Source organism: Anas acuta, chromosome 12 (genome assembly GCF_963932015.1).
Source record: "Anas acuta chromosome 12, bAnaAcu1.1, whole genome shotgun sequence".
Lineage (NCBI taxonomy): Eukaryota > Metazoa > Chordata > Aves > Anseriformes > Anatidae > Anas > Anas acuta.
The window spans coordinates 14,351,906-14,377,443 of record NC_088990.1 but is presented as its reverse complement, the minus strand read 5'-3'; the positions used below and the strand labels follow the sequence as shown (position 1 = coordinate 14,377,443).

Genomic DNA, 25,538 nt, shown 5'->3' with positions numbered 1-25,538 from the left:
CAAAGTACACCTTTCTATATAGTCCTCTCTGCAGAAACCTAACACATTACAGTACCACCTAACTTGACAGAAAAAAAATACTGTGTGGCATCTGTAAAGGACTGAATGCAAAGGAATTACTATGGCCTAATTAAATGCTACTTTTTAGCTACACACCAGAAGACACCACTACACAGTTCAAGTTACCCTACGCATGTAAAAAGACCACATTAACCCAAAATTAATTAAGAACTTTTCTCGTAAGTTCCTCCAAAAATAATACGTTAAACCTGTAACCTAGTGTGTCTCCTAACAGCAGGGCTACAGCTCAGCAATTCTGTCATTCCCTTGAAAATCTCTGACAGACTAAATTGTAAAACAACATCCTCCTCATGTTTTGTCTCTGCAAGTTGCTTGCTTTCACCACTCTACTTGGGAGATCATGACATTCAAATCAAAGACAATAGAAGGAAACTAAAGTCCAACTTAGAGCAATTTTCTGTGCAAAATCTGGTATTTCAACAGACCCTGCTTGAGAAGGATAGTTTTATACTAGGCATGCAAGCTGTACAATAAAGATGATGAAATAGATAAAAGTGAAATTTAAAAAGATAGAAATGCTGCATTCATCATTTCAGTTAAATTTATTTTTTAGGCAAAATGACAAAGCCATTTTGGGAAACTCAAATGTCAAGTTTCTTTATTAATATTGCATTAGAATCAGACCCTTGATATTATTGCCAGTTATTCATGACTGCTTAAAGAACCATCCTATCATCTCTATATTATGTTCATCTAGAGCTCTAGTTTATTTTAAATACCTGTTGTTCACATTTAAGTGGCAATGGCTATCATATATAGTCTTATAATGAATGAACTAAGTTTTCTTGGAAAATAATCATAGAATATTTATAGAATTAACTGCACTGAAAATTTTTAATAGCCTTTACACTAGTATTTATATTCATCTATACACATGCACACCTTTGTATACATGTGCATATGTATTTATATTTAGAAGGGACAATAAGAGAAAAAATTAAATATCTATAGCATCATTACTAGACACAGGAATTCTTTCAGAAGTATTGAAAATTACCTAATCTTCCAAAGTCTCCTTCCCCCCATGTGTATAGCTCTCCATCTTCTGTAACAGCAGCACTATGCCTGTATCCAGCTGATACACATACAACAACCTAAGACACATGTGAAAATATTAATTACATTTTTTAACGAATAGGAATTTTGAAAGCTTATGAAAGTCAACTTTCGAAAGGAGTCATTATACATCTACGCTTGTGCAGAGCAAGTACACATCCAAATTAATTTTTGTGAAGTTTACGGCTTAGGATTTGGTAAGTGGAAGTTGGTACACATAGAGGTAAGTTTATCTATAAATGGATCATGATTTATTTAACATAACAATATCCCAGCCTTACACAGTAGCAGAAAGAAGCAAAAGCAGGTGTTTAAAACATTGGCCAAGACATCAACATATATAGAAAAGAAGGCTTTTTTGGACAATACAAATGAAACCACTAAAAAGTTGCATATGAAAAGTCATGCTGTTACAGCTAACAAAAGCAATGTTCTTCTGGAACATCACTGCACTTCACAAAATCATGTAAGCAAGTTCTAGTAGTGCAAGAAGGTTTATCAACAAAGCCATCATCCAAACCACATGCCTAAAGGCAACAAACAAGTTAAAGTGCTTTCCTGAAACAGATCTAACTTCAAATAGAAGTTTAGATAAAACACAGAATCTTAAGATTTTATATATTTCAATTTTTAAATAGAACAAACATAGGTGTGCTCCTATACAAAACATACCTTCCCTTGCAGAGGACCCTGAATAAGCTTGGGATATTTCTGAGTTGAACTATTTCCATGACCCAGTTTTCCGTAGTCACCATCACCCCAGCTGAAGACTTCCCCTTCTGTTGTAAATGCTAGAGTGTGCCCATCAGATCCTTTTGAAGATGATACTTTTTTAATAGATCTATGAGGCTCAAAAGTCAATTTTTTCAAGGTAGACTGGTTATTAGAATCACCCAGTCCTAGTCTCCCATAACTGCCTTTACCACAGGCTCTAACAGAACCATCTGTAGAAATTACAAAAGTACAATATTGTCCAGCTTCAATCTATAAACAAGAAAGGTAAAATATTAAAAAAAAAAAAAAAGAAAGAAAGAAAAAAGAAAGATTAGATAAATGTACAAACCATCTGTAGGTCTTAAAGCATGTATTTTTGAACAGAATGTCAAGTTTCTTTCTATATCCCTTTCATATAGTATAACATAAGAACTAAGGAGAGTTAAGACTTCAGCAAGCAATAAGATTCAAATCCTTGAAAAATACTTGATGAAATTATTTTCTTTATGTTGAGGACATAAATAGTGATTAAACGGTTCTTATTTGCATCTCTTCTATAGACTGCAGAACTCAGGCTGCTTTCATATCTCCCAGACCCATGAAATGGACAGTCTTTGAAGATACATTAATTTATTATGATTAAAAAGACAAAGTAACTCATTCCACTCCTGTTTTGTTTCAGCTCAGGTTTTGGGGTGTGTGTGTGTGTGGTGTGTTTTTTTTTTTGTTGTTTTGTTTAAATGCATAAGCTTGCTTTATAATTCCTGGTCCTACAGTTCACTGGCATATACAATGAATCAGAGAAGTCAACAAAAACAATTTCAGAAAATGTACCTAAATTGTCTAGTGACCCTGAAAAATGCTTTTACTTAAGTCAACAGTGCAAAGCCAATACAGCAACAGAAAAGCAAACTATTCTGTGTCACGCATCAATAGAAGTGCTACACTGCAACTGCACAATCTGTGACTGAGAGCAGAAAGAGCATACTGTATATTGATTTTCAGAAAGCTAATTAAGGTTTCTGTGCCAGCAGTTAGCCCTGTTTGGACTTTTAAATGAGACATACTTGATGTGAAAAACACCAATGGAAAAGATGATTAAGTACTTAAGCTATCTTTTAAACAACAGTGAAAAAAACCTACAGGCAAGCAAATTCCTCTCTAGAAATGCATTTCATTGTAAATTAGATAATTCAGTCTTTCTTCTTACATTGATATTGATGTATGTGCATCATTAAAAAAGAAACAGAATCCTTTTTCCAGGCATCAATAAAAGTAGTGAGATATTTTCTGTAAAGTAACTTGTGTGGTTAATTCTTGTACCTTTATTACAACTTTGGCACTTAGAAATTAAGCATTATTTTCCAGTTTCATGCTATAACTACGAATGTGTTACGTTTTACACTGTGTACTGCTATAAATGTCACTCACAGTCTGTGCATCAGAAAAACTTGGAGCAAGCTTGGGTTGAAGTATTTTCTCTTGAGTTCCTTCTACCAGTTGATGACTGCTGTTGCTACCCCAAACATAAACTTCACAGGTCTCAGAAACAATGGGAGCATCACCCGTTTGAATGCTGTCAGGGCTGGCACATGTTCTTGAGTAGTCTGATGCCATTCGACAAACCTATTAAAAAGAAAGGTTTATTACACAGTGTATTTTCATTTATCTCCCTATAATAGTGTTTGATGCAACTTAAATTTCTTCTTGGTACAACATTGCCTAAAACACAAATCATCACCTTACCATCAGTAACTTTTCCAAATTACTTTGTTTTTCTGCATCTTAGCTTGTTTTGGCCTTCCTCTTCCGCTCCAGGATAACTCAGCAGAGACTCAACCCCATCCAAACATACACATCAATCAGATGTAAAGTACAGTTACCTTAAATTCATGACATACCTCTTCAAATAAACACAGAGCCGCCTCGTAAAGAGAACATAAGCCATCAGACGTTCTAGTTGGCTCTCTCCATTGACTCCGGTCAGCAGATGATCCCTACAATTTTTAAGTGTTATTGTGAGAAAAATGCTTCCATATAGCAACAGTGCTACAGTACAAAATACAGTAGGGATTTGTTGTTAGAGTATGTATGACATCTCCATACATTTTAGGGTAACAGAAATGTGACAGGTGTTCGTTAAACATTCTTATTAATCCATTTTTGTGAAAATACTTGGGTTTAGAGTTAATTTTTCCTAATACAGTTTTGTTCTTAAATGCATTTTATTTGTGTTCATTTTAAAATGATTACTAGTTAAATCATAAATCAGTAACCATCATTATTTTTACGCTCACATTACCTCTACATTTTGGTTTGTAATTTTATATCTAGTTAAAAAAAAAAAAGAAAACACACACACAAAAACAACAGATAAAGTTCAGTCCTGCTACTGCCACACTTCTCTCCTACCTACCCTTAGGCTGGAAAAATACGGAACCAAACAAACAATTTGTTCTGGCAATCCACTCTCTCTTTCCTTTCATCTTGCAAAAGCCACATATCCTAGCATACAATGAGTTTGTAACCTATACACCAGAATCCTTCACTGATATAATATAGATGCTATACATCTTTCCTCAGTCAAAAGAATAAAACTTACCTAACACAGCAGGCTTACATTCCTAAAGAAAGCAGATTTTAACAACAGAATTGGTGTGAAGAAAGGATAATCTGCTACTGGCCAATGTGAAAAGAAAACAGATTACGTTCAGAATTTTAAAAGCCCTATTAGAATCAAAGCAACACTTTAAAGAGTTGGTCCAATCTAGAATTTGACACAAGTCCTCCATTAAAACACTGAATAACAGTAATAAAACTACAAATAGCTCTACTCCTTCCTATAAATATGAACATAAACTAAAATATAAACAGTATATTACTAAGTTGTGTTACTGTATGGCTAGAATTTTTTCCTATAGTTTAATAATAGGATTTCAGTAGTCTGCACAAAGGAAACTAGAGCTGCTCATCAACCACTCTAGAAACAGAATTTTGTATTTCTTTAAATTTTTAATTAAAAAAAAAAAAAATGCATTTTTAAGTAAGTATTGGAAAGTTGAGAGGGGAGAGAAAAATAACCGCTTCAGGGAAAAAGTTGTTCCCTGTTCCAGTGAGTGTAGGAGGCAGAAGCTTACTACAGCTTTCAATTGCACACTGTGCATTAACTTCATAACTTTAAAAATATTCATCTAGGATGAAAAGTAGGCATTCAACTGACAAAGCAAGCCACATGCCTTATTTACAAACAATTTAGTCCGTTTTCGTAGGGTATAAATTTCCAAGCAGTAGGAAAAATGCTAAACATCTCAAATCTTACTGATTCTCTAAAAACGTATAAAAAGAGAGGTGAAACTTTGAAGAAGTGTATTGCAAAACTCTGCATTGTGAACAAATTCAACAAAGCAAGCCTTAGAAACAATTTCATACTTTTTAACTCTTCTGTTGTCATCTTATCTTAAATATAAAATGCAAGTGGATTGTGTGATGTCCCTGATTTTTTCCTAAAGTTAAATGTAACGCAAGACAGGAATTACTTTGTTTCATCTCCTGTACCTATGAAGAAATGGATGGGAAGAGAGGAAGAAAAACATGGTGGATAACAAGAGAATTACTGCAAAAATATTTCAAGTGAAAGAAGCTTTTTTAAAACATGTTAAAGCAATTTATTCAATTAAGAACTGCCAATATGGCATTCATTGTTGAGAAACTGTGTTTAAGTTAAGAATGCATCTGTATTTGCTAGGTAGAAAAATTAAAGCTGGTATACCTACCAAAGACCGCCGCATCTGCATCAATATACTCATAAAGCAATCAAAGCTGATCATCCCTTCTGGGCTTTGCAGCATCTTGGTCTTCTCCATGCTGTTTACTACAGCTGAAGCACTTAATGCCATTTCTATCCATTCAAGAAGGTATCGCAGAGAACCTCGCTGGGCAGCCAAGCCAAGAAGCAGTTCAGAAGCTAATCTACGACCTAAAGTATCTGCCCCAGAGTTTGGAATTGTCACTCCTTTAAGAAATGTTGTTACTTGTGATAAACAGTCCAACCCCATCGGTGGAATTTTGCTTTCATTTGCTAAAGATAAAGGTGGTAAAGAGCTCACAACTTCTATTGCAGTATGGATAACATCATTGCAGAGACTGAGGCCAGGTCCCGATGCTGGCATCATCCAGCTTTGTCTCAGCAGTGCAAACAACAAGCTTAATCCAGTCCGTACCCCCATTTCTATAAGTGCATCTGTACTCGACCGAGGACGTTCACTGACAGAATGCACATCTGTTGATCCAGAACTGCTTTCTGGCGAATGCTGCTGTTGTTTCACCTTACCCTTATCATGGTATTTATTAGAAAGTGCATAGAAGACACGCTGCAATACAAGGAGACGTTTTCGAAGTGCTCCAGCAAATGGAGAGTCTGAGCACACCATCTTAGCCAGTGCCAGCTGGCTGCTAAGAAGAGCATCCAAATAGTGGTCCTGTTCATCGCTAGATAGAGATTCCCGCTCAAAATCCGGAAGCTGAGGTCCTTTGAGGCACAGAACCTGCTGGGGCAATGGCACTACTTCTTTATTGCTAACTAACTTAGCGTACAAGATAGAAACTCCCTCCCTTGTTGCAATAGATTCACTGTCTTCTGTGATCCAAGAGCTGTTTAGATGTTCAAGCCATTTCAGCTTCACAGGTGGGACCATAGCTGCCATGTTGGTTTACTCTTTTGCCATTAGGCCTAAAGATGGAAAAAAAAACAAACACAAAAAACATGTGAGTATGTGTGTATTATTATCTACTAAACTTACTAATCACACAGTAGGACAAATCCTAATAGATCATTAATAAAGCAAGCAACAAAAAAGTTTAATCACCAAAAATCATCAAAGTTGCATCATTTTGTCCATATTGCAAGAATCTGGAATTCAGAGCCAATACTAATAGTTCAGGAGTACTGTAAAAACGACATTTTGCAGATTAATTTTGAGCTTTGTTTTAAGCAAGTACACGGACATGCAATTTCCTTAACATGCTGTAAGAACTGTAGTAAACATCTACATATTTTCTAATTCCACATGCATAAAAATAAACACAAAGCAAATTTAATTCTGCTATAATTCAATGAAAGTATACTTCTAAACCTTTTGGGGAAAATAAATATTCTTTTTGCAGACAGGACAATGACCTCAACAAATGCACAAGATCATACACAACTGAGCACAAGTGAATGGAGTACCAGTGTAAAACATGACAGTAAATAAGACTACTAATTCAGGCCATAAGTAAATGCTCAACCTGTCAAGCATACTCTAAGTCCTGCTGTCACAAGCCATTCTCTCCACTTTCTACAGCAAGCTAGAGCTTAAAACTTAAAACTCAGGTCAGAATGTTAAAAGGAAACCAGGACAGATGATTTTAAGCCACACAAGGGTGGCACATTAGGAAGATCCGATTCATTCAGTGAATAGGCTCTTCAAAGCCAAATACGCATCACAGCTACTCCAAGTAAATTTAAAGTATCAAATATTACATATTATATTAATATATTTCATAAGGTGTGACTTTGAGAGCATTCAAATCTTTTAGGAAGGATTTTAAGGAAGGGATCACTAACAACATGGAGGTAAAATAACAAATTTCACAACGAAACACTTTTCCAGGACAGTTCTAACTTGACAGCTTCCACGATTCTTTCAAATCAAACACGTCAGTGAATTTAAGAAATCTTTTTCTGCTGACAATTTTAGGGGAGGAAAAAAAAGAAAAACATATTACACCCTTTTATATAGGTTCAAATTCAATGAAGCATCATGAATGAATTGCTTCAAAATTCCTGTGATTCTGATGGTTAAAATGCAATTCCTTGCCACATACCACAATGCTTTTTTTTTTTTTTTTTTTTTTTTTTGGCTGGCACTAGCCCCTAAAATCCACCTCTCTTCTCCTTTCTGCACCACCTGAACCCAAGTCATCCTATGTAGCTAAGTGGAAAGATTCCTTTTTTCCATTTAATTCCCTCAAGACACAGAATAGGGTCTGAGTTCTACATAACCAGTCGAAACCTCAGAAAATCCTTGTGTGAAACTCAAATACTTTGATATCAACCCACTTACAACCCATCTTAAGTGAAAGGTAGTTTTCAGACTAACAGTTAATTAGAAGGGACTGCATCTTTTGTTCGCTGTTTTAAAATTACAGTTCTAAAATAAATGACCAAATGCAAAAATTACATTTAACCATCTTACAGAAACTCAGATCTTTTTGAAACTTAATCTGACTGCATCAACTTTCAAACTGAACATGGCAACACGTTTAAAATGTGCAAACCCTTTAGAAGGGAGTATACAGTATTGGCATAGCAGACTATTTTCTGTACACATCCTTTCTCTTAGGATGACATACAGTCTTGTAGTCCCCCAATGTTCAGTAACAGTAAATGTCTTAACCATACCTCTCAAAGTGGAATTGTAACCATTAAAAATGCTCAAAAAGGCATCTTTTATGGTAAAAAACATACAGTATCATTAGACAATGCTGTAATAAGCTAATTTTAAAAATTTAAAAAGTTTATAGAGGAACTGTATGTTCTAAAAGAAGTTACATATAGAAGACAAAATTTGGAGGAAAAAGAAACAAATCAAGTTAGTATCTAGTTAAATTTCACAGAAATCATTCTTTATCTTGAAACCAACAATTTAATATTTTGATGAACTAGTTGGTAAAACAGTAACAACGCAAAGTACAGAGGCACCTCTATTGCTGTAGACAAGTATGTCACATGGAGAGAACTGTATGCAAATGAGAAGTAATAAGACTAACAGCTTGAAATTTAATATTAAAACACGCAAGCTCACACAATTGTGAATAAAAAAATCTCCCATAAGTAGAGAACACATAACTTGAAGATGCAAGAAGTAGGAAGAATCTACTGACTCACAAACGGATTATGAGTCATGAAAGAGACCAAATACTTGCCTGAGTGGCATTAATGAGCATTTCCAGAATGATTTGGGAAGGACAGGGTAAGGGAAGCATTTTTACACAGTGTTACAAAATGCTAATCAGTTGGATGCCAGCTGGAATTCTGGAAATGATTTCTGTCACTGATATCCTGACAGCAAAAAAGACTGACACTGGATCATGCAGAGAAAAAGACTATTCTTCTGATCTTGCCTGAAGAGAAGACTAGGATTGTGACCTTTTAGCATAGCAAATCAAAAAATAAAGAAACAAAAAAAGCTCACAAGAACTGCTACAACAAATTTGGTCAACAAATTTGGCAAAGAAAAGAAAGAGGGTGAGGGGAGTGACTAAGTAAGGAAAAGGAGAATACAGGCATAAGAACAAAATGGTGTGAAGCAATCACAAATTAATTAAATCTGAAAGCCTCCTAAATCTGTTCCCAGTTAAGTTCTGCAATGACTCTTTAATATAAGTAGACAACACTTTTAAAATGGAGTACATGTATAATTAATTTTGGTATACAACTTAAAGAATTTTCGTAGTCTCGTATTTCATTCTGCTACAGAAATATTTATTTCAGGCTAACAAGATGATCTTCCCTAACGAGCTTTCTGTTACAAAACTAAATCCTAAGTAATCTGCACCAAGAACACAAAGTCAAATTTGTTCCAATTTTGCTATATTTAGAGTTATATATACATTTTAGTTATTTAGAAAGTGCCTAGTGCTGTCCTACTGACTGCTTTCTGACAGACAGATGAGGATGTATAGGGAAACACTGATATTAATGTAGCTATGCAAAACCCTTTTTTGTCATGACGCACAGCATCTCACCATAATTCACTTCTTCCAAGTATTACAGAATTGTATTTTATCATTAGCAACGACATTTTTATTTGACCTGGTTACAGTTTTCAAAATACATACAAATAGCATTTACTTGGAAGACAGGTAATTCAAGGTTCAGATGTGGAGAAATAAAATATTGCAGAATTGTTAAGTATCAGCATTACAATGATTTATGCCTGCGCTGAATCATGCAGTGGGTGACCATGCTCCTGCATAGTCGTATTCTTCTCCTCTAGGATAAAGAATACTTTATCCTATACCACAGAGTAGCTTTTCTGACCAAAATGTAAACTGCTGAGCAGCTCACACCTCTCATATAGTAACAAGAAATTCTACGGGGAAAAAAAAAAAAAAACAAACAGTAATCTTCCCAAAAAACGAAGTGACATCTAGAACTCCCATGTTTTAGAGCAGAGAAATGGAAGTTACGAGTATTTTCCAAAAATTTATTCCTACCAACCCCATGCCACTGGTACCATTCCAACCAGTATGCCACTGGTACCCAGAGCCCAGCTGCTGCAGAGAGCAGTGTTTGCACTGTCTGAAAGTGTTGGCTTACATGAAACTCAGCCGAGATACAAGCAAAGCCTGCACTAGGAGAGCTTCTTAGCAGGGTTACTAGCCCAAGCCCAACACCATGTTTATGCAGTCATGCAGTTTTCAAGTTCCAAGCTAGTTCACAACTTTCACAGCAGCATGTGCAATAAAACTTTTCAGTTCGTTCCGTCTCATTATTTCCTTTCATCTCATGATTTCAGGCTGTTCAACCAACACTTAAGAATAAAAAAATGAAAGCCACGTGGTTTTGGAGTAACTCGCTTTCAGAATATCCACTTAATTACAAATTAAGGAACGGCTTCATTCCCAGATCTTATCCATTGTTCTGGATCCCAACCCTGGCATTAAGCAGGAGAAATCTACAGAAGAGTGTTAAGTGCAGTCTGCACTCAGAATGCCATTTTTATATGCACCCCATATAGTTCAAAAACTGTCTACTTTTGTCTTACTATTTCTAGAGTTCCCTTGCAATCTAGAGGCATTTTATTTTGTGTTTTGCAAATGGATTTAGGATATTTTTTTCTAACTTCAGTGGATATATTGCAATTAAATGGGTATTTTTGTGTTATCTTGCTTGCTTAATATTTTTTTACACTTCCATAAATACAGAATTTTCAGTAGACAGCTTTTGAACCCAACAGCAAAATCCTAACGCAGAAGAACCGCATGCAGGGGAAGTAACAATGAAGCCATTAAAAACACAAGAGTTCCTTAGTTATTGTTTATACAACAATCCATTGCTGCCAAGGTAAAAGCATTGATAACATGACAGAAAACTTGTCATTCTGAAAACGAAAGCTGAACTTGAAAAACTTCTCCCATACAAGAAGGCACACAGATAGCAACCACTGAGTCTAAGGTTCTTCTAAGACTGACAAAATGTAAGAAATGCAGTGGAATAAATCTGAAGGTAACTAAAACTGCCTTTATAATCTACTAACTCTGAATTCCAAGATTTTTGGTATATGGTCAGAAAGCAATCTAGAAAACCTCCATGTAAGAGCTGATTCAATGATTAAAAAAAATTATTCTAGGGACACGTCTAAGTAAGTAGAAACACTAATTATGCATACCTGATGAAGGAAGCTTTGTTACATGAAGAGTAAACAAGTAACACTGAAGATAGCAAAGCAAAAACATAAGCATGAAACCACCTTCAGCAAAACCTCTGGTAAGGTCAAAGGTCATCTATGTTTCTCATAAATATTATATTGAGGAAAGAATTCACGTATTTCTCATGCAATTTAACAGCTGCCAAGAAAGGAGCTTTTTTTGAGTTTTCCTCAACAAGTGCTAGGAGGAAGACTCAGAAACCTATGAATACTACTGGCAGTTCAAAAATAAAAAGAACTGCTGCCAAGCAGAAGATGAAGGAAAAGGGATTTGCCCGCTACCCTCTTACAAACTACTGCTAAGGTTGAGGGGAAGTGATGCTGAATAGCTTTGTGAGTCACAGGCAGTGCAGTAGACTCTACAACTAAACTGATTAAAAAGCTTAGATTCATCAAATACTCTGCTAGAATATTTGCTGGATGAAGAACAAAGCTGTTAATTACCCTTCACTTCAACTGAGACACTAAATGCTATTTTTTTTCCTTTTAGGTCACGTGAAAGGGAGTGAAAAGAAAAGAACCTTAAAATGAAACCTGTAAAAACAAGAGAAATATAATCAAGGTGGCTTTTTTCCCTGAGCTAAAAGGAAAGTAGGATATTTAAATAACAAAAGAAAATATGTTTAAGAGAGCTCTCCATATTTCCATATTTCATGAAACATGGAACTTAACTAGAGCATAGGCAAAAGTGGATCTTTTATTCTCTGCATCAGTCCACCATTTAAAATGCACACACCAAAGAGTAGTCCACAACTTGCAAAGCTGTACCATGAAGCATGGGTCATCCCCATGTTTTAGCTTCGTGTATAGAAGCACAAAAGAACAAACCAGCTCTCTGGTCTGTTCAGAACTTTCCCCACTGTATCTGGTGAGACCCCACCTGCAGCCCTGCATTCAGTTCTGGGGCCCCCCACATAAGCAGGACATGGACCTGCTGGACCAACTCCAGAGGAGACCATGGGGATGCTCAGAGGGCTGGAGCACCTCTCCTATGAGGACAAGCTCAGAGAGTTGGGATTGTTCAGCCTGGAGAAGAGAAGGCTCTGCTGAGACCTTAGAGCAGGCTTCCAGCACCTAAAGAGGGCATACAGGAAAGCTGGGGAAGGATTCTTTGTCAGCGAGTGCAGTGATAGGACAGGGGGTAACAGCTTTAAACTGAAAGGGGGTAGACTTAGATTAGATATAAGGAAGAAATTCTTCCCTATGAGGGTGGTGAGGCATTGGCACAGGTTGCCCAGCTGTGGATGCCCCATCCCTGGAAATGTTCAAGAGCAGGCTGGATGGGGTTTGGACAGCCAGGGCTGGTGGGAGGTGTCCCTGCCCACAGCAGGGGGCTAGAACCAGGTAATCAATCCTTAAGGTCCCTTCCAACCCAAACCATTCATTGATTCTGTAAACCAAGTATTATCTGTAACCAAACATACAAATTACCACATGCTACACCACTCGAACTGTAAGCTCGGGATGAAGTTTTGACAACTTGCAATAATTAGTAAGCAAAAAAAGTACATAAAAGGCTGTATTTCTAATGCAATTAGATGGAGTTAATAGAAATTTTGAATATTATGAAATTATATAATTAAATGGCCAGCGTGCATTTTCATGAGAACGAAAAAACTCAGAGAATGAAAGTTCAACATTAATGTAATTTCTCCTTTTCCTATATATTTCTGTTCATCTATTTACTTACATGATGATTTAAAGAGCTTCTTTTTTAGACAGTGCTACATCTAAGGAAAAATAAAGAATAAATAAAAAAACATGACCCTGCATATATTTGGTAGCAAAACAGAGTAAATGCTAATAATATTTAATACATTTATCATTTTCCCCTTTGAGTTAAAATATAGAGAAAAAGAGGAAAGGTACTGTATTTCTGGGGAAAAAATGAAGCCTGCAGTGGCCTACTAAGCCTAGAGAATTTAAAATATTCAGTGTTATTACAAGGCTTTGTTTTCTTAAACTGGAAATGATTCAGCCTGAAATCAGACATCTGTAACAGTTCTCTTAAAATATTCATTTTTTTGAGATCTAAATGTGTCTACATTAACTAATAAACCACTTGCATTATAATGTGGAAGGCCTTTTGTCTTCATTAAGAACAACAGATTAAAAAAAATCAGCTTTAAGTGAATCTTAATTTATATCACTAATAATGTAGGCCAAACAGTAAATACTTTTACAGAGGAAAAAATTTATTTTTTCTACCTAAATAATAACTATACCTGTATCTTAAGATGTAAATAATGTTCATCTCTTCATCACCATTGCAATTTAAATGTTCAAACACTAGAACTTCACCTTGCAATTAATCCCAGCTTGTTTATTTCATACAGTACAGTTTATTTTACACAGCACCATGTCAATGACTGCATGAATGTATGAACAATACTCTGATGAAAAATTGACGTAGCAGATATAACAAGTATTTCACAACAAATATATTATCACACATACATTTTTTGGATGTATTTATAGTAAATACTATAAATGTTAACAGTATTTCATGTATATGCAGCTGAAGCAGAAGTAAGTTTTGGTTAATATTTCTTCTTTTCTTTCCAAAGGGGAGTATTTCTTTCAAAATGTTGCAGTTAATATCAACAAGTAAAAAGTATGTAAAATGTGTTTTTGAGTATGTATCTATACAATGTGCCATACAAAAGTTAAAATGGGACTAGAAAGTAAGTTTTCCAGCCAAATATTACTATCTCCTAAATTACTAGAATGTGAAAAAAGCAACCGGTTAAGAGTTCTTATAAATGCACTTAGTTAGCTCAGACGACTGTCAAATCCCTAAGATATTTTTTTTAAAGTTCCCAAAACTGTAGTAAAAATCTAAGATGTTTTTGTTTCTTCTCACTTTGAGGTAAGTGGGACAGCTTTGATCAACTTCAAATATACGTATAAGAACCACTCACTAAAGGAAAAATTAAATAAATAAATAAATAAATAAATAAATAAGTTACAAAATAGGTTATTAATAGAAATTCTCAATTTCAACACAGTCAAAGGACTTCCGAATGTGCAAAAGGCATGTAAATATTCCTTTATTCCAATACAGGGAGAGAAGGTGGATTTTATATATATGTATTTTTTTTTATTATATATATATATATATATTGTTATATATATATATAACAAAAAAAAGAGGACTTCTGCATGAGGTTGAAGGTCAAAGCTGAGCTTAGTGGGAAAGACTGCTCCTGGACAGCGTGTATACTCAACCTCTCAAAAGTAATTTCCATAGTCTCACCTTTCCAATTCAGCTTGGAAATTATAGGAGATACTTGAATTTGTCATCAAAGAACTGTTTCCATGCAGCTGAGCAAATTTATCCTAATATAAGTAAACAGGAAGTTCCCTTCTTGGATATACATGAAGGTTTTGAAAAGATTACTAAGAAGGTGTTGTTGTATATAGATCTAAGAGAAAGATTAATCTGAAAAATAAAAGAAAGATGGAGACTGCACAGAAGCCACAGGAACTGTGGCTTACAACACGCACTGTAGCTTCTTTTTGAGGGAGAAACAGGACAACAAGGAACCGCTCTACCTAGGGAACACCAAAGAGAGAACTCAGAGAACTCTTAATTTCCTGCAGGAAGAGACTTGGGTATGACAGTTGAGGAAAGAAAAAGTGGTATTTTTAATATTTGTGTTTAAAGAAGGTTTTCTAAAGATTGTTAACAAGTGGAAGACAGGAATATTATCTTATTGGTTTAGAAAGCAAAGAGGGTAACAGTACAATTTCCCCATACAATTTGTTTTTTCCAGTCCTTAGCAAACATACACAACTCATCAGTGAACAGAAACCACCTAAAAATGCGGAGGTGAGGAATTGATTTTAGGGCTTTTTTTTTTTTATGTATATTATGTTCTCCAACTCAGTGCTTCTACCTCATTACCAAATGTGTGCACTCATCACATTCTATCAAGAATTTTGACGATAATAAAAGCCTACAGATAGAGGAAGGAAGAAGGTATAGCTGTGCCCAAACCACTAAAAGGAAAAACTGAAAATATACACAACCAACTCAGAAATGTAGTTAAATCAATGTAGCTAAATCAAATATACAGTGATTTCCTGATGTTTGTGTATACCTGAATCTTCCTGCTCAATTGTTGTTTTACAGCTTTGTGCTTTCCTCCCTGCTTACAAGACCTGAATAAATAAACATCATAATACAGGGATAAAAAAGCAAAATGGACCTTACATACAGTGTTGTCAAATGGACATGATAAACAGTGAGAATGTATTTTAACCTAGTCTGTAGATATCACTTGTCCAGTCCATGGAGATTTTAAAACTTGTAAAAACGATTCTTCAACTAACACACTTGCAACTTTCAAAGCTTCTTACAGCTCATGAAAGCCTATCCCTCCCCTTACTTTTCTTTTACTTGTAGTAAGACTTTCCGATAAGCACACTTGGATTGCATTTTTGCAAGCCTGCATGCAAACAGAACTCAGAGCCCAAATATTTTCAAAATTCCAAGTAGATTTAAGAGATTTTGCAAGAATTTCTTTGGCAATCAAAAATACTAGAAACATCATTGCTTGTAAAAGATCATTCTCTTCCACTGGCATCTCAGTGTAAGTTACACAACTGAAGGAAGGTTTGACTATCAGGTTATCATCATAAACTCTTACGATTTTACATGCATATAAAAGCACAGAAGCCTCTTCTTACTTGAAGATTTGGAAAATGCCATATTCTTCTGCTCAGAAAAATCACGGCATGCCAGCCAGAGAAATAAGAGAAAAGAATTGCGTGTTATAGGCAGCAACACTGTGGCTCACCAGTAATTTAGTACAATGTTTCTGGAGAAAAAAAAAAAAAAAAAGATAGATGATATTATTTGTAATTATAAAGGGATTTGAGCAATGCTTATAATGGTAGAAGAATGAAACTTAACATTCTATCCAAATTTTACATTAGCTAATTATATTTCTCCCTAGAGTATCAACTGAATAAAATGTATTACTATTCACTTCCTGTATAAATAATGTATTACATGTAACACAATTAAAAATTGCTGCAACGGTCTACCCCCAAAGGCCAGAAAATAGGCAGAGCTAGGAAGTTATTTTAGCATTTATGAAGGGCTAAGTTATAATACTGCCTGTCAAAACCAGGATTAATTTCTGGAAAAGTATTTGCAAGGTAACAAAAACAAACAAACAAAAATCTAACTATGATCCAGAAGCTTCTACATTCTGGAAAGACTAAGACAGCACCACCTGATCAACCACAATCTGCATAAATTAAGATACAGTGTCTTCACTCAGTGTGAAGAAAATACATTTTCTTAAACCAACGAATCTAGGACATGCACTAAAGATACTAATATGGTCAGAATTTAACAAAGCCAAATGTTATCTTTTTTTTTTTTTTTTTTTTTTAAACGTGGTCTGACTACAGGGGGAATCAAGCACAGACAAAAACAATTACTCTGGCACAAGCTAAGTGCTCAGTCTCTTAGAACTGCTACAAAAATAGTTGAAAGCTCTTATTTTCTGCAGACCTCTTGAAAAACTGCCTGTAGCTACAAGGTTTCAACCCTTAGACCTCCTAATAATCAGAAGTTCTCACAGTTTCACAAGTGCTCACTCTCCTTTCTGCAACTAACAATTTCAGCGAACTCTAAGATGCTGATGGCATCTATTTTAAAGGTACGTACCTACAGAGGCATGCAACACTAGAAGCTAGAAATCGGCACCGTCAAATAAAAGGCAGCAACCACCAAAACTAAGGAGCACACCAGGAACTCACTGTGACACTCACATGCCTGGATTCTGTTTACTGCCTCGCTGTAATGATACTATCTTTCTCCAATGGATTGGTAAATATATTTTCTAAATTGAGTCCAAGAAAAGCAAGGCTGTAACAAATATGCAAATTAGTGTTTTTCTGAAGAATACAGCTCCTCAGTGTGTGTTCACTGACATAATCTTTCTCAAGTTTACAGGAGTTTCATTTACTATTTTCAGCATGAGTAGTGCTAGAGTAAACTATGCTAGAGGTACTTTAAGCATGATGTCACCTGGGTGGTTTCTGTCAAGGATTAGAAAATTTAGCATTTCAACAGATGGCAGTCAGGATGCACTACAGCTCTTAGTCTTGGTAACAGAAATTTAATCTGTTTTTGCAACTGTGAGAAATAATTTATGTGGATAGGATAGAAAAATCAAGCTTTTTGTGCCTTACACAAAACTCAAAAAGAAATTCACAATCAGATTAATCAGGTAATTCTGCTAGCCCATTAAGAAAATAATCCAGTTCATTTTCTGAAAGTTAATACTGATTGTTCAATGGTAACACATTTGTACTGTTTAAAACTTCCTTTTTCTCCAATGTTAATTTAGGTAAGTTCTGAAGAAAGCAGAAGTCTCGTATACATAGCTGATCACAGGTCTGGAACAGTTAATTTATTTTAAATATAACTGAAAAACTGATGCAATAGGCTTTTATTTACTGCCTCACTGTGATAATATACTTCAGTTACAGAAGTGGAATCTCTTCAAACTTGCAACATACTAATTTTGTAGCATGAGCACTTAGAACCCTTACACTATTTTATATTCATTCAAATGAATGTAACATTCTTGCCACTAAACCTAAGTCTTTACCTAAATCTACTAAATTATTATCTCAGTGTTCTGAGCAATTCCTAACAAGGCTATGATGCACAAAAGAATATGATTATTTTTATTTCTTCCCTGCACTGTCAGCTGAAACCAAAGACTCTCTCTTTGCACACCTCTGATCATCAATTTCATCCATCCTTCTCCTGCTCCCTCTATTGCTGTTTGATCATTCGCACTGACACAATGACGTACAGATGCATGTCTCTATGTCCATCTGCATGACATCTCCAGAACTGAATGCGGAATGCAAGCTACTGATGTATCTTGAATTCAAGCTACTGATGTATCTTGAATTTATACAGCCGAAGGGCTGTTTACTTGTTTTGCCAAGTTCCAGTCCTAACAGTTCCTAACATTTCACGGAATGCCATATCACCTCAACTTTTTCCATTCCTCTTTTTCATGCTTCTTACTTAAGAGGCCCACAAAGTCCCAGTAAGAGCCATGCTTCATGTTACCAACTGTTATGATGCTGCAACTTTTGCAATTCTTAACTGAAGTTTTACAGTTTTAATGTACAAATAAAAGTTTGATTTTCATTTCTTTATTAATAAAGGCATATTTTTATTTTATAACATAGATAAGGTATATATTTGCATGCATTACACATTATTTTTACATTTATATGGTTTTATTCATTTATATACACATACATATAAATATATTACTTCACGTTATATATGTGTACACATATATATGTGTACACATATATAACATACATATGAACATACATACATATGAACATAACATACATATGAACATACATATACATATATGTATGTTCACATACATATATGTATATTACATTCCTTAGCAGCAGATACCAGGGCTCCAAACAACACTTTTTTCTTGAAAGACTTATTCAGAAACCAGGAATATATAAAATTAATTAAAATCCTGCCTTCAAGAATAAATTAAATGCACGATTTCAAGCAGGAATCTTTCCCAGGCACATTTTGCTTTAATGTGAAAAACAGCACGAAATTAACTAACTCAACAGAACCCCTATAAATTCTTACAGGTACTGAACTTTCCTTGAAGTACCTAGTTTCTACGTCTCTGAAAGTAAGAATCTAGACAAGAAAATCTCAACAAATGCAATGTGTTTTCTGAAAGCATAGAACGATACAGCTACTAGACAAAGAACTCCCAACTCATTGATTCAGAGGACAGAAATGAAACACAGGCTGGCTTCATTACAGTGGTTTCTGAAGAAAGCTACAGAAATTTCTGAAGACTTCAGCTTAGCAGGAGGTAACTACAACTACTGCAGAGGTATTGCAAGATACATGTATAAGAAGTTAATATAAATGACTATTTTGTAGCTCTACTTAATTTGGTGGACCCCCACATCTGGGTTCTCTCAAATCATTTGAACTGCCTACAGTGTGCATCGATGACATTATACAGTTCCAACATGAAGACCATGACTTCCTCATATACCATGAAGTGCACTGCAGACACAGACACTTGCAGATTCCTCAGCAATTACCATAAGGACAGAGTTCATCTGTCTTTTCTTGTAGGCTAACAATGTAAAACCTTCGAACACAAAACCTACAAGTTCTTCAATACTGCTCATAGCCAGGGTGAAATGTGATTGTTCAAACCAATACTATTACTACAGGCCCTTGTATTTTAGTCACACCTGTAATTACTGCAGACCACTGTACAAGACAATGCTACTGAAATGTTCCTTTTGGACAAAATAATCTACGCTCATCATCATGCCAGATGTGAGGTGAATGGGAATCGACAGTCATGGGAACAAAATGGAGAAAAATGATAAACCATTAAATACTAACACTGAAGAGAAATAACTATGTAGGAATAAAGAATTTAAACTAAATAGACAAAAAGAAACCTTAAAAGTAGGAAACAAAAAAAGGAGAGATGTAAGATAATATGAGATAGACAGTAAAACAATGAAAAAGACATGGTCTCCTACAAATCTGGAGCAGCAAGACAAAAAGTACAAGGAATCAAACTAGGAAAAGCCAGGAAGAAAAGCTGTTACAGCAAATCGGTTTTCTTTCATTAAAGAAAAAAAAATGTGACAACGGAATACATATCATATTAAATGATTACAATACAAATCATATTAAATGATTTGGTGGATGTCTCTCTACTGGTCACAACATCCGTCATCTTTCTTCCTTTCTTGTATTAGCCTTCTGCTCAGCAGACCGAAACCAAGTTACTGATATTCTAATTCAGATTATTTCTGCAACCAGGTATCACCTTTTCTTTCTAAACACTAAATTCTAACTAGCTTCATAATATTTGCCAGCTAAGCCATGCTGAAATTCTAATGATACTCCAACTGGTCTTTCTTCCTTCATGATTTTCAGTTGTTTTAAGACTGTTTATTCCTTCGGTATCATTCCTACTCTTGGAAATAATGTAATCCTATGCTTTTAGGTGGTCAGTTCCAGCTACTGTTTAAAACTCTTTAATGAAGAATAATTGTATGGCAAAGTTTGCTTCTCGTAACCTCTAAAACAAAAACAAAGAACAGATAAAATAATGTATATTTTATTTCTTTTAAAAACCCTGAAAGGAGGAACACTGTTTGCACTAACAATTCTCTCACAGCATATGGCTATGACTTGAAGCAGAGGTGAACAGTATGACCTCCAAAAGTGACTTAAAACCTCAACTATTTGATGGTCCTCTTACCGTGTTTTTCAGTCACTTCTATCTCTTGGAATACAGGGAGAGGCTATTCTATTTTATAATAGAATGGAGACCATTTTTACTTCATTACCCACAAATACCATATTCAAAAGAATAAAAAACTCAAAGCTAGACTGGAACTTATATGCAGAATGAGCAAATTTTTCACTTTGCATTAATATTTTCATTTCTTGACTCAGTATTCCTAGCATAAGTTAACTCAAACCCAAACTTTTGTTGTATAAATTTGTGCATTTATAAGGAAGTGTTTGATGTTCAAGGATGATATTTCTGTATTATGCAGTGCTGGCAGCAATAATAATAATGCTAATATCACTCTTCATGAAGACTCAGAACTGTTGGCTGTTCTTTAAACAGTACACTAATTCCAGCTCCCAGAAAGAACACGACTGCTTGAGCCACCTAAACGCACTCCCAACTTACTTGATGACATCAGGCAGTCACAGCCACGGAATATACCTGGCCAGTTCCCAGGCCACAATTATACTTGCTGTTGACTGGCAAATTCCGTAGCCACTGGGTTCCAGGCTAAACTTTTTTTTCAACTTCAGAAGTTACACAGGTTACTGGGAAGGTACTACGCTGCATAGTAAGCATCTGCAGCACACTACCAGCTACTTTAGCAGTCCTCGAAAAGGAGAGCTCCATGTTCTAAGGGCAAACTCAGATGTTTCAAGGGAGAAAACACCTAACGGATTTGAATTTTACAGATGAATGTCACCACTATGGAGAAGGAAAGGAAAAAAAACTGCCAGCAACTTTGGGGTTTGAGTACTTCTGAGAACTAATCATGAGAAAGAAACATAAGCAACAGAGTACTTATCATTCACTAACATTACTTTGAAAACAGGAAGTTAAACACATAATAGACATATGCACACTATATTTAGCTAAAATATACTAGTGCAAGATTTAAAAGAAAAAAAAAAACTTTCAAGATAAGTATCTCTATGGTATCTAAATGAAGTCAATTTTATTGAACCGATAATGACTTCATAACAACCTACAATCGGAACTCAAATGTCTGCTCCACAAAAGTCTTCTCAAAATCCATATAACCTGGCTCCTTCCCTTGTAAGTAGAACAGGGATAAGAGTGCTCTCCTACCCCATGACAATTACGAGAATTACATTAGTCAAACTGAAGGAAAGACAGGAATACTGAAAACGAGCCCTAAAGAAGTATTCAAATGTAGATTTTTTTAATTTTACTACCAAAATAGCACGACTAATTTCACACATGGGTTTTCCCCATCTGTAAAAACATTCCCACTATCACGACTACTTTAAACCGTGCAAAGCACCACTGCGCTGTTTCCTTCAAAAAATAACAAAATTGTCTACCTGAAATCACGAAAGACAAAAAACAATTGAGATTTTTAGTCAGGCTGCTTAAAAGCCTTTCCTAATCAACCAATATCCATTTATTTAATTTCTGAAATAGAAGAAGGAAAAGCTTTCACTAGGAAACTACTGTTCAGTTCAACGACAAAACGAATTTAAAAATGTGTGATTCCCACCAAAAGTAGTGACAAATACTTCATAACCCTATTATTCTTCAAAAACAACCAGATAAACCTTACCGTACTTCCTTTACAGAAACTGCAGAGCAAGATTTCATTCCCCTTCCCCTTTGACTCCCAACAAAAATACGTGATTAACATTAAGGCAATGAACAAAATATACACAATACATTTAAACAAGAATGTAAGAGGAAACTCTCAAATGTATACAGGTCTGCTTATACTTGGAGAGAAGGAGCCTCAAGATATTTCATTCTAAGGGAGAGACAATCACTGTGTGTAAAGCCACCTAACAAATTCCTTCCAAGTGCAAGGACAGAGACTGGCCATGCCCTTCTTGGGTCCTATGGCACTTCAGTGTTGTGCAGCTTTGAATCTTTCATACAAAACCAACAGATTCCTTTTAGGATACTGGAAAGCAGTAGCAGGCTGACCAAGTATACAATCTACCTTTCCAGATTAAACACCTATTAGATTTTTCACATGATTATCTGAGACTCAACCCTGATATCCTAGTCTCTGTAATCCCCCATTCCTAAGCAATGGAGATGATCACAGAATGGTTTGGACTGGAAGGGACCTTAAACATGACCTAGTTTATATGGTACGTCAAAGGAGTAGCATTAAATTCAGGATGTGTAAATGTACAGCTTCAGGTTTTGTTGTAAGTTAACAGAATGCTTAGCTAGACTACAAATTTGATCAAGATCACAACATGATATGTACATATGTGCATACATCATATGGTCCCAGATAAAGAAAATTAAACAGTCCATGAAGCAACAATCCGCTTAAATATGTAACATCAAGACCAGGTCTGAAACTACAGAACGTGAAGATGCTTTTATCAAGTCCACATAAGCCTCTCCTATGCAGTTTGTTAAAGGGAGAGACCGTAACAATAGGGTTCTGCCCCTAATGAACATGAAAAGCTGATAGTATAGAAAATACTCTACCTACTAAAAGAAAATAAACATATGCAGTTAAAAAAAAAAATCAGTCTGCTAGAACATCATTTCATAATTCAAAGTAAGTCATCTCTAAGTAAAAGCATCCGCATAATTTTTCAGTATGGCAAATGGGAGCCAGCAAATAAGCCATGTGGAGACAATGCAGTTCAGGTGACAGGTCAGGAGATGCACAGAACACCTAAGGTCACGCAGTTGACAGAGGCCCACATGACAAATTTCAGGCAGTATTTTGCAAGGCCAACCAGATACACCTAGGACATGCAGCCAGCGATGCACGTAACACACAGCCACACTACAACCGCATTCGCGGGGCTCAAGGGGAAACAGTGGGCGCTCCGAGGCTCCCCGCTGAAGCAGCACACGGATTCTGCACCGCTTATGCGAGCTCGAAGGAGCACGAAGAGCGCTCCCCTCCATTTCCCACAAAGGATGCAGAGGTGCCGGACGCCCGCCGCTCTCTCGCCGTCGGCAGAGGGGCACCGACCCCGGGCCGGCCCCGCCTGCCTCCCCCTTCCCTCCATCTCCGCCTGCGCGCTGCCCCGGCCCCGACCGGAGCTAAGGCCTCCCGCTGCCACCGGGCGCACCCCGCGAGGCGGCCGTTGGGGGCCGGAGCGGCGCTGAGGAGAGGAGAGGAGAAGCGCCCCCCCTCCCCCCCGCTCCCTCAGGCCTCCCGCCCCTGGCCCCGCCGAGGAGCGCACCCGCCAGCCGCCCCCCAAGCTGAAGGCTCACCAAGCAGCGCGGGGGGCGGCACACCTCGGCCGGGGCCTTCCGCGGGGCCGGGACACGGGCCGGGGGCGAGTCCCCGCCCGGAGCCGCGTCCTCTCTGCGGCAGCGGCGGCGGCGGCGGCTTGTCAAAGAGAAAACATGACGCGGGCGGGGAGCGCGAGGGGGAGGGGGGCCGCCAGATCTCGCGGGGACGCGGCGCACGTCTCGCGAGAGGCCGCCGGCTTCCCCGCCCTCCCCGCGCAGGGCCAGGAGCCGCCGCCGGCAGAGCGCGAGGAGCCCGCGGCGGGGAGGGGCTGAGGCGGCCCAGGGAGCCCCGGCGGGAAGCGAGGGGACGGGGCCGGGGCCCCCCTCCCCAACGCCTGTGCGCGAAGCGGTCTCGCCCCCGGCTGCTGGTGCCGGGGCTGTGCCGAGAGGCGGCGGGTGCTCGGGGTGAGGGGACGCTGAGAGCTGCTTCTGAGAGCACGCTGGGGGAACGGGGCACGGACAGGAACGGAGGCGGCGAGTCCAGCACAGGGATTCGGGGAGAAGAGAAAGGGCTGGTGTGTGTCAGGGGGCAGGAAAGGCAAAACGGGGCACAGCTGGGGAGGAACAGGAGCATCCAAAAAGAAAGCTTCAGCTTAACGTGAACAGGGTAATGAAAGTAAGAGGGGCGCTGCGGTTGAAATTTTGGGTCTGAAACAGTAAAAAGTAGATTACTGAGGCAGAGTTAACACCCCAGTCAGATTGGTAAGGCCAGACTGGCAAGAAAGATTGAGAAATTTTATATATACCCTTGGAAATTGGTTATGGTCCATCAGTGGCATGATGTCATGAAGTACTGTTAATGACTTTTAATTAAAAAAGCAGAAAACCCGACAAGAAAAGCAACAGACAAGCCTTCTGTTCAAGGAGAAATCGCATTAGTCTGGCTACATCAGCCCACAGCAAGAACCTGACAAAAAGACAGGTGACATGAAGGAGGTGAACAGGGAACGATCCTGTACTGTCTCCTCCACTAAAGGAACCGGAGGCTAATGAGTGGAACTTTTCCTCAGACATGTCAACTTCCAAACATGCAAGAGCGATTATTTCTTCACACACACCATTAAGCTGTAGAGCACTGTCCTGCAGAACACTTACGTAGTAAGTTTGTGCTATGGAGTGGAGAAAAATAAAAAAGAAAACAAGTCCGTCACATTACCAAACACAAAGGCATCCACTCTGGTTTTTGAACCACTCTGGTTCAAAAATGCCTTGACCCACAGGCCACTGGAAGGCCACAGGTGATTAGAGGAAATGTTCTTGTATGTTTAGTCTTGTCTTTTCTTCCCCAGGCATCTTCCTTAGACACATGGTGCTCAGGGACCAGTGTTCCCATAATTGCGTCCTCCCCCAGCAGACCATCTGTTCTGCAGCACTTGGTATAAGCTCCCCTCTCAGTCCCAAGGACACAACCTTTATTGTTCATTCTGAGGTCTAAAGCAGTGAGGGGATTTACTAAGGGTAGAGCTCAGCTCCTTGGAGAGGCTGTTGCACTCCGTGACACAAATCCCAACAAAATTTAGATAAATGACACTGGCAGCCTTGGAGGTAGATCCCAGATATTCAAGGCTCTCCGTCCCACTAAAAGGCTACTTACAGATTCAGAACTCTTTGTAGCAGAAAACCC

General features: G+C 37.4%; 1 protein-coding gene across 12 annotated transcripts in view; it reads right to left on the bottom strand.

Moving 5' to 3' along the window:
- The window catches only part of HERC1 (HECT and RLD domain containing E3 ubiquitin protein ligase family member 1), a 102,965-nt gene extending 78,913 nt beyond the window's left edge, over window positions 1–24,052 (bottom strand). For all 12 annotated transcript variants that reach the window (XM_068695641.1, XM_068695642.1, XM_068695653.1 and 9 more), the window contains exons 1-6: window positions 23,894–24,052; window positions 5,625–6,580; window positions 3,753–3,848; window positions 3,283–3,477; window positions 1,810–2,121; window positions 1,079–1,175 (exon numbers count right to left, since the gene is read on the bottom strand). In XM_068695641.1, the coding sequence (XP_068551742.1) occupies window positions 1,079–1,175; window positions 1,810–2,121; window positions 3,283–3,477; window positions 3,753–3,848; window positions 5,625–6,554 (1,630 nt within the window). In that variant the 5' untranslated portion in view covers window positions 6,555–6,580; window positions 23,894–24,052. The remainder of the gene's footprint in view (window positions 1–1,078; window positions 1,176–1,809; window positions 2,122–3,282; window positions 3,478–3,752; window positions 3,849–5,624; window positions 6,581–23,893) is intronic.
- Window positions 24,053–25,538: the final 1,486 nt, after the last annotated feature.